The sequence below is a fragment of the Mchenga conophoros genome, linkage group LG13 (assembly GCF_057382185.1).
Source record: "Mchenga conophoros isolate Kocher_MC1m ecotype Shallow Benthic linkage group LG13, M_conophoros_male_GT1.1, whole genome shotgun sequence".
NCBI lineage: Eukaryota > Metazoa > Chordata > Actinopteri > Cichliformes > Cichlidae > Mchenga > Mchenga conophoros.
Genome location: NC_140538.1, coordinates 21,549,693 through 21,566,058, shown reverse-complemented (window position 1 = coordinate 21,566,058; position 16,366 = coordinate 21,549,693). Strand labels below are relative to the sequence as shown.

General features: G+C 39.9%; 1 protein-coding gene across 2 annotated transcripts; it reads right to left on the bottom strand.

Moving 5' to 3' along the window:
- On the bottom strand, positions 1-16,307 carry fbln7 (fibulin 7). 2 transcript variants are annotated; one of them, XM_085297185.1, is made up of 8 exons: positions 16,128-16,307; positions 13,794-13,956; positions 7,150-7,326; positions 5,266-5,391; positions 5,014-5,151; positions 4,409-4,546; positions 3,875-4,013; positions 1-1,367 (listed from the first exon to the last, which is right to left on the bottom strand). In XM_085297185.1, exons 1-8 carry the CDS (start codon positions 16,305-16,307, stop codon positions 995-997), a joined length of 1,434 nt encoding a protein of 477 aa, XP_085153311.1. In that variant the 3' UTR covers positions 1-994. The 2 variants fall into 2 exon arrangements, with proteins under 2 accessions (XP_085153311.1, XP_085153310.1); XM_085297184.1 differs by lacking the exon at positions 16,128-16,307 and adding an exon at positions 15,127-15,408 and having other exon boundaries at positions 5-1,367.
- Between the last annotated feature and the right edge of the window lie 59 nt (positions 16,308-16,366).

The window sequence follows — 16,366 nt, the reverse complement described above, 5'->3', positions numbered from 1 at the left end:
TCTGCTCCAGGGGTTATGTTATTGAACACACATTCTTCTTCTCGAATCTTTCATCTCTTCATTCAGAAAGCGTTTTATAGCCATCCAAGCTTCATTTTTCAGCTATGTATGGGTTTGCCTTTCAGTGATTAAAATCCCCCCACAATGGTTGTTGAATGAAAACAAGCACATTTGCAAAGCCATTTAAAAGCACTCTGCTCAGGATCAAGCGAGGTAGTCCTAACAAATACTGAAAAGTTGGACTGATTTTATTGCAGTTATGCCGAGGCAATTAAAATTCCAGATAAACTATGTATTACATTGGCAAGGTTGACAAATCATCATTGTTTTGGAGTATAATGAGAATACCTCTGGGTAACATACAGGTTATGAGAAACAGGGGAAACAGACCAGGTACAGCACTGCAGCTACTGCTTAAAAATCTCCCTTAGTATTACAAAAGGTAAACAAAGCAAGCTAGTAAAAAAAACCCAATATACAGTATATGATTGAAGATAAACATGTGGCATACTGTTTCCTATATTGTAAAAAAAACTCAAAAAAAACCCAGCAACAATTATCGCCAATAAATTAGAGCCACAGGAGCACTAATGTCAAAAAGGGATTTATCATCAGTTAAGCAAAGGCAGTGCATTAAATCTGCGGCCTGAGCTACACAAACATTAACTATAGTGGCCATACAGAAAGCAACAGCAATGACAGCTATGGATCCCTCATTCTGCATTCATTATGCTGTTATTTAGATCTTATAAATGTAAATGCACTGAGCCAAGTATTGTCAATCATAGGCATACTGATACTATCTAAAGATGCAGCTACATTATAATTCTCCATTAATTTTTGGATTTATAAAATAGAGATTAAAAATCAGCTTTGTCGCCTTCTCACTCTTTTGGTAATTTTGGCTGTGACTGCTAATTCAGACAAACTGATTTCTGAAATAGGTTGAAGTAAACTTCCTACAGTTTTCAGTCTCTTTATCTTCCTCCTTTGCTCAGAAATTGTAAGGTGAAACCAGAATGTGGACCTGGGCCACATGCTTGGCCTGAAAGGTGCGGTCGCTGTACTCGGACATGTCCACGTCAACGCTGATCTCCTGTGGCCCGCGCAGCTGCTGGACCAGTATCAGCTCACCAGTCTGTCTGTCTGAGCGCTGCATAACAAAGATACTGCGTGAGTTTCCGCCCACTATGCCGAAACGCAGGCTGTCCGGGCCGGCGCGGCCGGGGACGGCAGCGGTCGCCATGCGGAAAAGCGTGGCGGGAGTCTTCAGGTTGGAGGGCAGAGACAGGTAGTGAAAGGACACAGTCTTGGGGGCCAGGTGGCAGGAACGGCTGTCCATGGGGCAGGGGTTTCTCTCACACTGACTGCAGGAAGGAAATACAGTAAATATTAAGAATTACTGGGCAAAGTGCTTTGGAGAAGTGAAACACACACATACATATACTCATTTCAATGTTTTTCTCTAGACATTGGCTGCATGTTTACTCCATTTCAGTCCAGTCCTTGTACCTGACCAAGCATAAAAAGGCTCCTAACTCCCAACTAAGTGTTGTGTCTACACATAACAGGCAACTTAGCAAAGAGACCATTTTAAATCTTTAGCTGCCCTGTCACCCTAGCAGCCTGTCACAAACCATTTCTTTAGCTGCATCTCCAAATTATGCCAAAGATAACGCAGTCTGGCAGGCATAACATAACATAGTATTTTTGCACCAACTAGGTGATTCCCAAAGAGCTGAAGTTTTGGCATATCTCAGCATGGTTCTTAAAGAGTTCTTAAAAAATCTGAGGAAAATGGACAAGAAGGGACAGAGCTTAAAAACCTAGATTTACAGTATATGAAAGCTGGTTCCTTAAGAAATAGGAAAAAATCCAACAAAGACCTGACACGAGATCTGAGAAATGTATCTGGACTTTCAGTTTATTGAGATTATTGTATTTTCCAACATTTTGTTATATTATCTAAAAATTTCCAGAAGCTGTCTTATCAGTTGTTGGAGCTATGAGTGTCTATTTCCGCTATTCATTGCGCTGTGGGACCTAGCAACAATAACGTGGATTTAATATGCACGCTAACATCTGCACTTACACTGAATTCAATCTTTCATGAACCTAAAATGTGGTGAACATGAGCACGTAGAAAGGAACTGGGTCACAGCTACGCTCTCACTCGAATCTTTTCTTTTCTCTCTTGTTACAAGTATTTTCCTCAAACATTTCTCCTTCAGGTTTGCTGGCACCAGAGCACTATTTCACCACACTGATGGTTCAGTAGAAGCAAACAGAGCTTTGTTTCATGCACTTAAATGAAGCAGCTTGCTGATGGCTGGCAAATAAAACATATTGACATCCTACGTGGCTCCAAAGAAATAGGGAAAAAAATGGTGCGGTTCTGCTGAGTGTGCATTTTCTATGTCACGAGGGAATTCATCACTCGCAAAAAGTAGTATGTGGGAAAACAAGTGCATTATTACAGCAGTAAATCCTTTCACCAGATTATTGAAACCAGAGACAAGAATAAAAGATGGATGTCTCCAGGTCTGAAAAGTGAAATCCAGTGTGTGGAAGTGCATTAAACGTGCTTCTTTTTAATGGCCACCAGGGCGATGACTCATTTGGTTGCAAAAGTAAGCATGGTTTCAAATTAAAAGAATATAATACTCTTTTCATTTATTAACTCAGTAACCCTTTTTCCTGATGGTCTCAATTACTATTTTCACATCTTATTTAACCCAGTCTTCTGGTTATTTGGGAAACTTTGGTCTCATTTAGAGTAAAATAAGTAAAATGTAATGGACACAACCCTTCCATATGAGTGTACAGTATCCTTCAGTACTCAGCCAGATCCACCCTTAGAATTTAAAGCCCTTAAGATCGGCTTTACTAAATGGGGCAAAATAGCATCTGACGCAATCCCCAAATAGCGCTCATAGGTGTGGTTAGTTTTAGGGCTGATCTACAAAAGTTGCCCTGTTCTCTAAACATAGTCAGTACATTTCAATATTGAAAAATAGGTGCGAGAAATAAGAAGCACTTTTTTGTGTTAAATATCGGCCCAGGAGTAGATTATGCCTCACAAAAGTTAGAAAATCAGTTTGTGCCCCTGATTTAAATATTCTCCTTCCTATTTTTTGCACACTGAGTTCCTACCTCTTTACATGGAACCTTGTCACTGCGCTCTCTTTGTAATCTTTGTCGTTTTTTTATGCCAAAACCTAAGCATTAGTAAATCTGTCTCTAAAAGCCCATATTCCACAGACTGACATCACAGTGGCTATGTGCTTCTTCTCTGTACAGTCTATGGATAAAACTGAGTGAATGCATCCAGATGTTTCGCTCACTGGGACTACAGCAAGTACAGAAAGTCAAAGTTGGACCAGGAGGTTGGCTGGTAAACTGTGAACAGGCTTCGTATCCGTCTCACGGGCAGCCTTTAATTCATGTTCCCAAACTGTTTTTTAACTTGGCTGTTAGTGATGTGTCTGTGTTGCCAGACCTCAGCAGTTACCATAGAAATGTAATGTTATTTCTACCAATGGCAAACAGGTCCTGGACTGTATTAAACTCAGAGGCTGTAAGGCATTTCTCAAGTGTAGTTGTCAATAACAGACCTTTTTTTGTGTGTATTTTGACATCCTGTTGTGTATGCACGGCTACTGACACACCTAAACAAAGCTACACAAAAGTTTACTTTTGCTATTCTTCCTGTTCAAAAGCCCGTAGTGCTCAACAGTTGGGTCTGATTTAGTTCCCAAGGAGTCATTTAAAAGATGGCTGTTCTCGCTAAGACGTGACAGATGTTGTTTTTTTTTAACTAGTCACTGAAAAAACAAAGAAGACTAGTGGTTCACATTAGGATGCATCTACTTACAAGGCAGATGTCTTGACGTAGCTGATGTCGCCGTGAGAGTGGGGACACTCTGGATTGACGCACTGAAAGCCTCCTCCCATGTTGATACAAGTTGTCCCTCGGCTACAGTTGTGCTGTTGGCTTAAACATTCATCCACATCTGGAGGCCAAAACAGCAAAGGCATGTAAGAATGAGAAGCAGGGAGAGAAGCTTGCCAGGCTGACACCCTGCTTCCTGGTTACCACGGTGTGAGCAGGGGGTGCTCTGCTATTGGGGTTTTTTGTTTTTTTAAAGTTTGACTACCAGAAATGTCCTAAATATCCCTTCTACTGGGAAGGGGTGAGGTCATTCATTCCTTTGGAAAGCACGGTTACCTTCAGGGGTAACAATAAAAGTAGCAACGCAGACAAACAATTCTACAGAAAAACTAAAATCTCTGCTGCTCCGTATCCTTCTAAATCACAGGTATTCCTATCTGAGCTACTTATCCAGTGAGATCTGCAGCCAGGGCCCTGTGAATAAGCCTTTGTCCTGCGTTCCCCCTTGTCACTCACCCTCACAGCTCCGCCCATCTAGAAGCAACTTGTAACCGCTGGGGCAAGCGCAGTGGTACGAGCCTGGGACATTTACACACTCGTGGACGCACAGTTTCCCTCCTTGGTCCAGCCGGTACACTTCACACTCATTTACATCTGTCAATAAACAGAAAATAAATGCATGTACACACTGACTTTAAAACATGCATCATATAACAAGGTCAAAGAAATGTGCCTGCAAAAGTAACTCAGATGGGAGGACCTATTTGGAACATAGGTAACAGTATATTTGATATGGCTCGATGAGGGTAACTAAGACCTAAAGAGATGCTAATCAGCTCGTGACCTCTCAAGAGGATTATTTTGTTTGTCACAGACTGGCTCTACAGATTACTCTCATTTGCAACTGTATTAATCACCAGAGGAGTGAAGGATTCAGGTACTTTGTGGTATTTTCATCAGTAAATTCCATATAACATCTCTTTATGCCCCACGGAGATATCGTAGAGCAGGTCAGCAGCTCAAGGGAACGGCTCTGCGGCTGACCTTACCTCCCTATGAGGTGGAGAAAAGGAGAATTTCCCAACAGGGATCAATTAAGGTAGCACATAATTACAGCTCACCCTGACAGATACTATTGTCAGAGGTGCCACTCATGTGAAAGCCCGCATCGCAGCTGCAGTGCTGGGCTTGGTTCACTTGGGCACAGCGAGGTCTCCGGCTGAACGCTGGATCGTTCATGACACTCCACTCAGGGGGCGCTGTGATAGAAAAAAATAAATTATGAAATCGTAATGCCACCTAGGGTAAAGTCCCGAGTGACATGCTAATACAAACAAACCAAGGGACTCAGACATTCCTTCCATGGTACTGACCTGTCTGTGTTTGGTGCTGGCAGTGGGAGCCACTCCAGTTTTGGGGGCAAGTGCATTTGTACTGGTTGACCCCTTCCACACAGGTACCTCCATTCTGGCAGGGATTACTTGCACATTCGCTTACATCTGTGGATATAGGAGAGTATTAAATTAACTACAGTCAACGTGTTGAGAAATGTGCAACGTCTTCACTAGCCTCTGATCATGGAGAAAATCCTTTACAAATATTTCCGTGGCTTCATTGAAACATGCCCAAACTGGTACTGCTGCGAATGCCTCTGATTGTGAGTAAGACTATATCAGTGTCAGAAATGGCCATTAATATGAAAATCAAGGGGTGTGATTGGAGCCTGTCCCAGTTGAACATGAGATCAGGTACTGTACACCCTGGACAGGAAATCATTCTCTTACAAGACTTACATGGAGAAACATCAATTAAGATTGGCTAATTTTGAACCTAACATGCTTGTCTCTGCACAGAAGTTGGAGTACCCAGAGAGAAACCACAGGGAGCACATCCAAACTCTGGTGGATGAAACCCAGAGTAGGAGATGGTGCTAACCCCTGCACCACTGTGCATGCTGAGCTACAAGCTGAGGATGCTTCAAAAACGTCCCAGCAGTTTAAATGTAGTCTTGAACCTGTATGATGTCAAAACAAGTGGATGCGTTACTCTGACTCTGTGTGATGTCAATAAAGTAATAAATACTAAAGGATATTGTGCATATGTTTGACAGAGTTAGCAGGATGGCATTGATTGTGGCGTTGTGACAGCACCACAATTTGCTCTGTCTCTTTAAATTAGGACACAAGTGGAAGATTGGCATGCCGTGCCTTATGAAGTCTAGTTGGCTCCGAAAGTTTTACAGATGTACACATTTTGAAGCAGACTGTGCTCTTTGAACCTCAGCACTGAGGCCACAGTATACAGGATAACAACCAGTTCCTCTAATTTTTATTTGGCTTGCCCAGGAGCAACCACAGGACCGTAACATGAAAAGGCCCACTGCACCATGCTAGATATTTTTAAACTCTTCTTAACTTTAAAGACTTTCAAACTCTATCAAGATCAATTTTTTGGTATGAGTATTTTAGGCATCAAATACGCTGGACTGAAAAGCACGAACTGGGATAATACTGTGCAGAGTTGGGCACTCTTGTGTTGTTTTAACCATGAATGTCAATAAACGTACGCACATGTTCAAATGTGCCACTTGGAATTTCTGGAGGAGAGCCACCGGTGCAAGCTGAAAGGGCTATCAAGAGCATGCTTGGCATACTTCTGTGCAATCAGACCATAGTGTGAGTATAATGACTGGACTTAACCCGGTGCAGTGGGGCTACTGTTGAAGAACCGAGGAAACATGAGCGAGGGCTGGGGGTGTCAACTTACAGTAGCCACACCAGTGCTGTCTGGCAATGATGGGTAGAAGCCTGTGGGGAAATGGACCCACAGTGGAATGTAGTACAGGTGTTTTTCTGTGTTCAGAGACATTTAATGCCATTTTAACGAGCGCTTCATTCAGCGTGCCGAGGAGCTCCACACACTCTGAAGAATGGCTCTTTTCTTTGCCTGTTATCTATGTGTACGAGGAACTCCATTGTGCTTTTTTCTTTCTGAGCTGATGTCTTTTTCAGCCAGTCATTCATACAATGCTAAGACAGGGTCACCCTAAATAGATTTTTGTGGACATTTTTGCTCAACAGTGAATAACAAAGCAAATAAAACACAAACGGGAACTGATGTTTTTATATGGAAGAAAGATAAAACCATCCTTTAGCTGAACCGCGATGGCATTCTACACCTGAAACTGGTCTAACTGGGAATTTGTGGGTAATAAATATCTTCTAATCTTAAAAGTTTATAGGGAAAGTGAAGCTCACCTTTACAGGTTACGTCAGCGCCGGTCCAGGTGCCATTTTCCCGGCAAACTCGCGTCGCAGAACCCACAAGGTGATAGCCTGGGGAACAAGTGAAATGGACCTCGTGGCCAACAAAATACTTTGACCCGAACTTGGTTCCATGAGCAGGGGCTTCCAGGGAGGGGCAGGTGGTGGGTGCTGTGGGAGAAAGAAAAAGGGAACAAGAGGAAGGCTGGTCACATGTGGAATAAGCCTTCCAACATCCTCTGGCATTCTCTGCCTGAGGATATACACGTGTCTCTGGGCAGTGCAGAAACTTCATGGGAAAAGATTGTTCAATGCCTCATTTACAGTCATCGGGCAAAGGAACAGCCATTTTTATGAGTCAGAAGTGTACCAGCACTCAGATGTTATGCTATGTATCGTGCTCTGGAAGGTATGATGTATAATACCCTAATAGTATATAATTACATTACATAATCATAGGAATGGATTACATTTTTAACTTTCATGAGATTTATGTTCTTCTTAAAACTTGAGGAATTGTGGGAAAACTGTCTCCTTTTCTTTTTGTTCCTAAACTGAAAACATTTCAGTTTCTAAGTCACACTTGGTCAGACTGAGTTGTGTACAGATAATGATTGTATTATTACAACAGCTAGTCCCCCCCCCCCCCCCCCCCCATTGTGCTGTTTTCTGATCAGTTTCTGTGTGATATAGCACATAGGCATCACTCAGTGATGATGTTAACTCGATCCAGAATTTGACATTTTTTGGTTTTATCTCAGTCTAAGCATTTAAAGTTGGTGTTGTGATATTTCTTCCTTCCTTTTTTATTTTGCTGAACCTTTACTGCTGTAAATGCAAAACAGCTTCTTTCTGTCCTGCCAAGTATTCTTCACAGAGCTATGAACTGCGCTGGTCCATCACTAGCAAATTGGTGTCAGTATCTGTTGCCAAATAACACAATTCCACAAATCCACTTCCCCTGTCAAGTACCCAGTGCTGTAACTGAGATGGCCTTGAAGTGCTAGAAGAAAAGTATAATTCCATAATACAAGAAAGTATGTCTGGCTCTCCACTGTCACTCACTCAAGAGGAAAAATCAAGTTAAAGAAAACAAACTTTCTAAAATGTTTGAAATTTGATACTCTGGAATTTTCTCCTGACTTTAACATAAAAGTGCGCTGCTGAATTATAAACAAAACAAAAAACATAACAACAGCAGTCATATCATGCATGCATATGAAACTTTATACAGCATGACATGCAAATGAAAGGACTTTAGTGGCATTATGGGATAAATGCTGCCCTACTTATAGTAACCAACCACATACCGTACTCTGTGTTTAAGTGGCTGGTGGGGCATTTGGACATCTTTCCTGTGGTTTAAACAGTCATTTATCAGGTATGTTAACTTTGAAGCATAATAGATGTGTAATAGTTGGTAAAAAAAAAAAGAAAAAAAAAAAGAAAAAAAAAAGAAAGAAATGCAAGTTTTATTAAATCTGTTTTGAGTCTGATTTTAATCAATTTCTAAGTACATAATTTTAATATCTGGCTCCTGATTTTAGTCAGTGTTGAGACTGGTAATTTGTTTACTGAACACAAATGTATATGTCTCAGATTTGGTTCAGTCTACTTCATTTACAAGCAATTCTTCAACAAGAGATATGAACACTTGCAATCCATGTAAAGATGGCACTGCCTGCAGCATGTCCAGAGGAGGCCGTCAGGTGAAAAAGGAAGGTTTCACAGGACTGTGAAGCCCTATGGAAAACTATGTACACCATTACTGCTACCATGGGAATTAAGAGGGTATTTGATCAGCCTATCAGATGTACTGATTAACCCTTTAAGACCTACCATAGAACCAAGTCCGCCAGAGCTTATATTATATTTTTACATGCTGTGGAGCCATTTTTGGGAGCATTTCAAGTTGCTATACATCAATACAACCATTATAGCCCAGATTTTAATAATATGTATTCATTAAGTGCATAGTAATTACATAAATTGCAAAAAAGTGCAATAAACTACAAAAAAATTGAAAATCGTTTTTGATTTTTTAACATATATTTGTAGTTAGAGAAATTTAAGAGACTTATCCCTCAAAACTGTAAATACAAAAAAGTTGCACAAAATAGTTTCCCCACCACAGGAAATTTATTTTGAGTGTCTTCCTAGTTTTATTTTTGAAATACACCAATTTTTATACACTGCAGTAAAAACGAAAATAAATATTATACTGCAAATTTGCAAAAAATCAGCATATGCATCAAAATAAACTATTTCCAGCAGTGCAATATGAGTCCTAAGCATCCCAGAAACGACACAGAAAGTCATAAAGTCAAAGATAACTTTTAAAAAGAGCAGTATAGGCCCTGAGGCCCTGATCACAAAAAAGACTACATTTCCGCGAAAATGACGTCACTTCCGGTTTCGGGCAGGTAATGGCGGAAATGCAAAAGTTCGCGCTGACGTCTATTCCAACGTAGGAAGTGTTATGGACAGCTGATCGGATCGTAAAGCGTGTTTCTGGAATATTATGTTTTTGTTCCTGCAAGCGCTTTTTATGCAGTTTTTGCAAAGCTTTATGTGGAAGGAAACCGTGACCGAGGACAAGCTGATGGCATAAGATGTAAGTACAACTCCTCCGGTTTCATATGCAAAAAAAATTTTTGCGCTAGCTTACGTGGTTGCAGAGCTACCGGGATTTAAAAATAGTTACGCAAAACAGAGCGTGCCCGCTCCGACCGGTTTTAAAGGGTTAACCATGTGTGACCACCTATATAAAAGCAGAAGTTTTGGCAGCTTGCTGGTTTGGACCATTCAGCTATACTGGTGTCAAGCCAGCCTCCAATTCGAGACTTGCAGTCAAGCCAGCCTCCAGTTTGTTTTACGTTCCCTGTGTATTCAAAGTATTACGGGAATGGATGTGGAAACCGGATTTCAAAATAAAAGCCAACTTCGAGTGAATTAACAGATATGTTAAGAACATAATAACATATAATTTAGGCTTTTTTTTTTTTTTTACAAACTCTAATGTTAGATCTATATGACACAGCCTTGTACCCTAATTGTGCCCTGTCACTATCAAGGCCATCTTATTTTGGATTTCAAAGTAAAAGCCCTGTGAATCTTCATTTTTGAACTACTCTTTCAATGACTTAATAATGCTCTTAAAAGCAAAAGTCGTATTTCCAAATACTATTTGAACTTTATATCAACACTTTCCAACCACAGTCTTTTTACAGTGATACCATATCAATATCAAGTCAGTCTGATTTTGCCTTTCATAGTAATGGCCCTTTGAAATTGTCCATAATTGACTTAATCTTCTAACGATTCAAAATGCTCTAAAATGAAAAATTCTTGACATGGTAACATCGTGAGGTTGTATACTGTTGATTTAAAGTGAAATTATTCTGTGGAAACAGAAAATTTCCTTTTTAGAGCATTCCGAAATCACTGAAAGTTAGGTAAATTATGGGCATTTTCAACAGGCCATTATTTTGGAAGGCATAATCAGAATTACTTGATATTGATATGGTAACATCGTGAGGTTGTATACTGTTGACCTAAAGTGAAATTATCCTGTGGAAACAGCAAAATTCTTTTTAAGAACATTTTGAAATCGTTAAAAAAGTAGGTCGTATATATGCTCAATTTGAAAGGGTATTTATTTTGGAAGGCATAATCAGAATGACTTGATATTGATATGGTATCACTGTGGGGCTGTATACTGTTGATCTAAGGTGGAATTACCCTGTGGAAACAGGAATTTTCCATTTTAGAGCATTTTGAAATTGTTCCAGGATCAAGTCAGATATGGGCAGTTTGAAAATGCTTTTATTTTTGAAAGCAAAATCAGAATGACTTGAAATTGATATGGTAACATCGTGAGGTTGTATACTGTTGAACTAAAGTGAAATTATCCTGTGGAAACAGCAAAATTCTGTTTAAGAACATTTTGAAATCGTCAAAAAAGTAGGCCGTATATGCTCAATTTGAAAGGGCATTTATTTTGGAAGGCATAATCAGAATGACTTGATATTGATATGGTATCACTGTGGGGCTGTATACTGTTGATCTAAGGTGGAATTACCCTGTGGAAACAGGAAATTTCCATTTTAGAGCATTTTGAAATCACTGAAAGTTAGGTCAATTGTGGACAATTTGAAAAGGCTTTTACTTTGGAAGGCAAAATCAGAATGACTTGACATTGATATGGTATCACTGTGGGGCTGTATACTGTTGATCTAAAGTGGAATTACCCTGTGGAAACAGGAAATTTCCATTTTAGAGCATTTTGAAATCACTGAAAGTTAGGTCAATTATGGACAATTTAAAAAGGCTTTTATTTTGGAAGGCATAATCAGAATGACTTGATATTGATATGGTATCACTGTGGGGCTATATACTGTTGATCTAAGGTGGAATTACCCTGTGGAAACAGGAATTTTCCTTTTTAGAGCATTTTGAAATCACTGAAAGTTAGGTCAATTATGGGCATTTTCAACAGGCCATTATTTTGGAAGGCATAATCAGAATTACTTGAAATTGATATGGTAACATCGTGAGGTTGTATACTGTTGATCTAAAGTGGAATTACCCTGTGGAAACAGGAATGTGCCATTTTAGAGCATTTTGAAATTGTTCCAGGAGCAACTCAGATATGGGCAGTTTGAAAATGCTTTTATTTTTTAAAGCAATATCAGAATGTTTTGATATTGATATGGTAACATCGTGAGGTTGTATACTGTTGATCTGGAGTGGAATTACCCTGTGGAAACAGGAAATTTCCATTTTAAAACATTTTGAAATCACTGAAAGTTAGGTCAATTATGGACAATTTAAAAAGGCTTTTATTTTGGAAGGCATAATCAGAATGACTTGATATTGATATGGTATCACTGTGGGGCTGTATACTGTTGATCTAAGGTGGAATTACCCTGTGGAAACAAGAATTTTTCATTTTAGAGCATTTTGAATCGTTAGAAGATTAAGTCAATTATGGACAATTTCAAAGGGCCATTACTATGAAAGGCAAAATCAGACTGACTTGATATTGATATGGTATCACTGTAAAAAGACTGTGGTTGGAAAGTGTTGATATAAAGTTCAAATAGTATTTGGAAATACGACTTTTGCTTTTAAGAGCATTATTAAGTCATTGAAAGAGTAGTTCAAAAATGAAGATTCACAGGGCTTTTACTTTGAAATCCAAAATAAGATGGCCTTGATAGTGACAGGGCACAATTAGGGTACAAGGCTGTGTCATATAGATCTAACATTAGAGTTTGTAAAAAAAAAAAAAGCCTAAATTATATGTTATTATGTTCTTAACATATCTGTTAATTCACTCGAAGTTGGCTTTTATTTTGAAATCCGGTTTCCACATCCATTCCCGTAATACTTTGAATACACAGGGAACATAAAACAAACTGGAGGCTGGCTTGACTGCAAGTCTCGAATTGGAGGCTGGCTTGACACAAGTTCAGCTATGTGTTAATACAATTCCACAATCTTACCAAGATTGAACATGCCAACAAACCCTTAGGTCAGACTGTGTAATGCTGAGAGAAACTGCAGAAAACCCAAGTGCTACAACTCATAAATTGGTTAGGATGTTTAGGAACAACCCACCAAGGCCCTGCCATGAACTGAAAACAACTGGAAGACCAGCATCAGTGTCCTCAGCGAAGCCAGTTTACACTGCTGCGGAATGAGACGTGCCAACCAACAAAGAAACCCCTGCTCCACAATTGACACATTCAAACTCAAGTGAAATTTGTAGCTGCCCACATGGACAAAACAAATGCCTTCTGGAGAAACGCTTTATGGTCCAACGAGAGAAAGATAGAACTATTTGGCCACAATGACAATAAGTGTGTTTGAAGGAGTAAATTGAGGCTTTCAAAACTGAGAACACTGTAACAACTGTCAAGCATGGTGGTGGTAGTATCATGCTTTGGGCCTGTTTTGGTGCTAGTGGCACTGGTACATGTTAACGGAGAAGGAGGAATACCTCCAAATTCTTCAACTTTACCTCAAATTAACAGCTACCCAGTAGAAACTTGGACAGAATTTGGTATTCCCAAACCCATGATCTTAAACACATCAAAACTGGGTTTGAAATGGATAGCAGGCTAACAGTAAGCCTCTGCAATGTCCTTTTCAAGTTCTGACCTCAACCTTATTGAAAATTTGTGGACTGTGTTTAAAAATCAGGTCCATGCCAGGATACCAACCAATTTAAATTAGCTGTACCACTTCTGCCAAGAAGAGTGGTCAAATATCCAGCCAGAATAACTCCAGAAGCTTACTGCTGGTCAAAAGCATTTGGTTGTGGTGCAATTCACTAAGGGACAGTTAAAAAAAATATTAATAGGTATGTATTTATACATATTTTTTATTTATATTTAATTTTTGTCTATGATAGAACAAAAAAAACCCACATTTGTAATAATGAATATTCGTTGGTTAAATTCCACTTAACTACTCCAATAAGAGGTCCCTGCATTGCCATGTCCAGCTGAATCGCTTGACTTTAGCTGAGCCATTGTTAACGTTATGATTTATAGTGCTTTTTTCTTCTATGTCTAAATGTTATGATGATGATTCTGCTAATTCTGATAGCACTGTTCCTGTTTATCACTCACCAGACGACTGGTCTGCTTGAGGTAACTTGGAGACAGAGTTCTGAAGCGCTGCCAGTTTTGACTTCATGATCCTCAGCCCCTCGTTAAACCGCATCTCCTGGCCTTTCAGAAACTTCTCCATCTGACGAAGCACCCCAACCACCTGGTGCTTATCCATGCATGTCTGTTAATAACGAATGAAGACTGTGAGCAGAATAAAGACTCCTGGAAAAATCCAATGACTTGCCAGCAAAAACTGAGTGCAGGATGAAAGGTTACTTCAGTTTAATGGTTATAAAACGTAATACCTGAGTGATGAATAAACATTATTGTGCAGCTGTGGAGAATGAAGTAATTTAGATTAAACCCATGTTATTGGTGGACAAACAGTTATTATAGTCACAAAGCATTTTCACGGATACTAAAATATGTTATGCAAAACACTATGAAAACATTTATTTGAGATATTTTTACTATACCTGATGATAAGCGCCAAACTGTTTTTTATTTCACCCAAAACTATTGCTTTCTACTAGAATATATTCACTTATACCTCACAGCACTCTCCCTCACCCCTTTTCACTCTTATAACACAACTCTAGAGAAAGACACAGCTGGGCTAAAGCTGTGTGGCAGATGTCAGTGGGACCTAAGTCCAAAATGCTGTTCCTCTGTATATTTTGCATGGCGGTAGGAAGGCACATGCTCATTGGATAATCCCGAATGGGCAGACTCAAAATAGCATGGGTGCCACAGGCTGTTACTTTGGAGGGAACACTTGTCAAGCCATTACAAAGTTCCCCACAGAAAGTGCCGCTAATCCTTTTAGGAGGGTTTATTAATCACATGCTTACATTGGAACACCTCTGGGCAGCATACCTTAAATTCCTGCACTGGAATTCACAGGGCTTCGTGCAATAACAACAAAGTTCAATACATTGAAATGCATGGTGTACAGAGCTCGGACCTGTGCAGCATTAAGACTGGCCCCTGCTCTGTTATGTGCCTCAGGCAGAAAACAGGGGAAATGCCACCAGCTGACAAGACATGAGAAGATTCAATTGATTTTTTCCCAATTAAAAAACACGACGTAGATTTAATATTACACTAAAATACACGGTGGTCGAAAACCTTCCAACCGCACAAACTAATAAGGAAAAAAAGAAAACAACAACAACATTTTTGTGTCATTGTATGGATAGTTAAATTTGATTCTAATCATTTTGTTTCTGAAAGATGTATGAAGATTTTTACAGCATTCAATGAGATTTTGCGATGGGATTATTGACCCAGTTTTCTCAGGCATAAAACTCTCAGCAAACTTCTGGACGCGCGTAAAGTAAATTGTTCCTACCTGAACGGTGCCATGACCACTGTGGATGGCTGTCAAACACAGCAAAAGCAAACACCTGCATCGGAAAGACAGTGCCATCGCAGAAACTGCAGCCAAGTTAACAGGCTACCGTTTCCTATTGCTGTTCTCAGATATTTAACAGGCTTCCTTTTAGGCTATTGGATGCCCCCAGAATAGTGGAGAAGTTCCGTCTACTCGTTTTAAGAGTGTGGAAGATGTTCATCAGGTGCCTGAGACAGAGATGCGCCCGCGTCTCTATATCTGGGGTCTTGGAAAGTTTCGCCTCTGAGCTCTGCACGCCACCTAGGCTTCCTGCAGCAGGAATCCCTCCCACCGAGACACAGCCAAACACTTTTCTTTCTTTACCTCTCTCATCCCATCATACAACATTATCTGTGCATTTGGCAAATTGCACGATCATAGTTAGACTTTTATATTTAGTTATAGCCTCGTAAAGATTATTTTTCCTACAACCTAACAATGAATAGCCTTTTCAGAATAATAATTCCATTAACAGCATATTTCTAATGGGTTTGTCAAATATCTGCATTATTAGGTTAATATGTTTACTTAACGTGCGACTTTTCCAGTCTTCTGTGAGTTTGCTGGCGATAATAACCGGCTCAGTATGTTTACTGGCTCGCATCTCTACGAGCAAACTCTTTAGTCTTTACGGGTCGATTTGTAGAGTTAAAGCGACATCTGCTGGTCGATGACGGGACTGCACACGCGCGTGAAGTCTCACTACGCGAGCCCGTTCGCGTAAAAAAAAAAAATTAAACGACACAAGAAATGCGTTTGTGCTTATAAATCGACAGATATTTATGTTCAGGTGTTTTAATTTTGTTAAGCAGCGTAAGGTATGATGGTTATAAGTGCATAACACACGCGACAACAGTGAAAACAAAGGGAAAAGCGAAGTGCGATATGCATTTCATTGTTGCAGATGTTGAAAGTGACCGACACTGCGTTCAACCAATAAGAACGGCAGCTCTGCTTACCCGTGCTGGCTTTGACCAATTGCCGGGCAGAGTTTGCTGTGTCCATGTTAGATAGATCCCGACAGAAGTATAAAAACACAGAGAATACATAATCGAGGAATGTGCTGCAGAACTCAGAAGCCATTTTGAGATGATGTCCCTGTTGAGAAAGCCTATGAAGATGCTGAAATCAACGAACATGGTTACATTTCTGTCTGTTTCTCCCTCCGTCTCCTCTATTTCACCATGGCAGCTGTCAA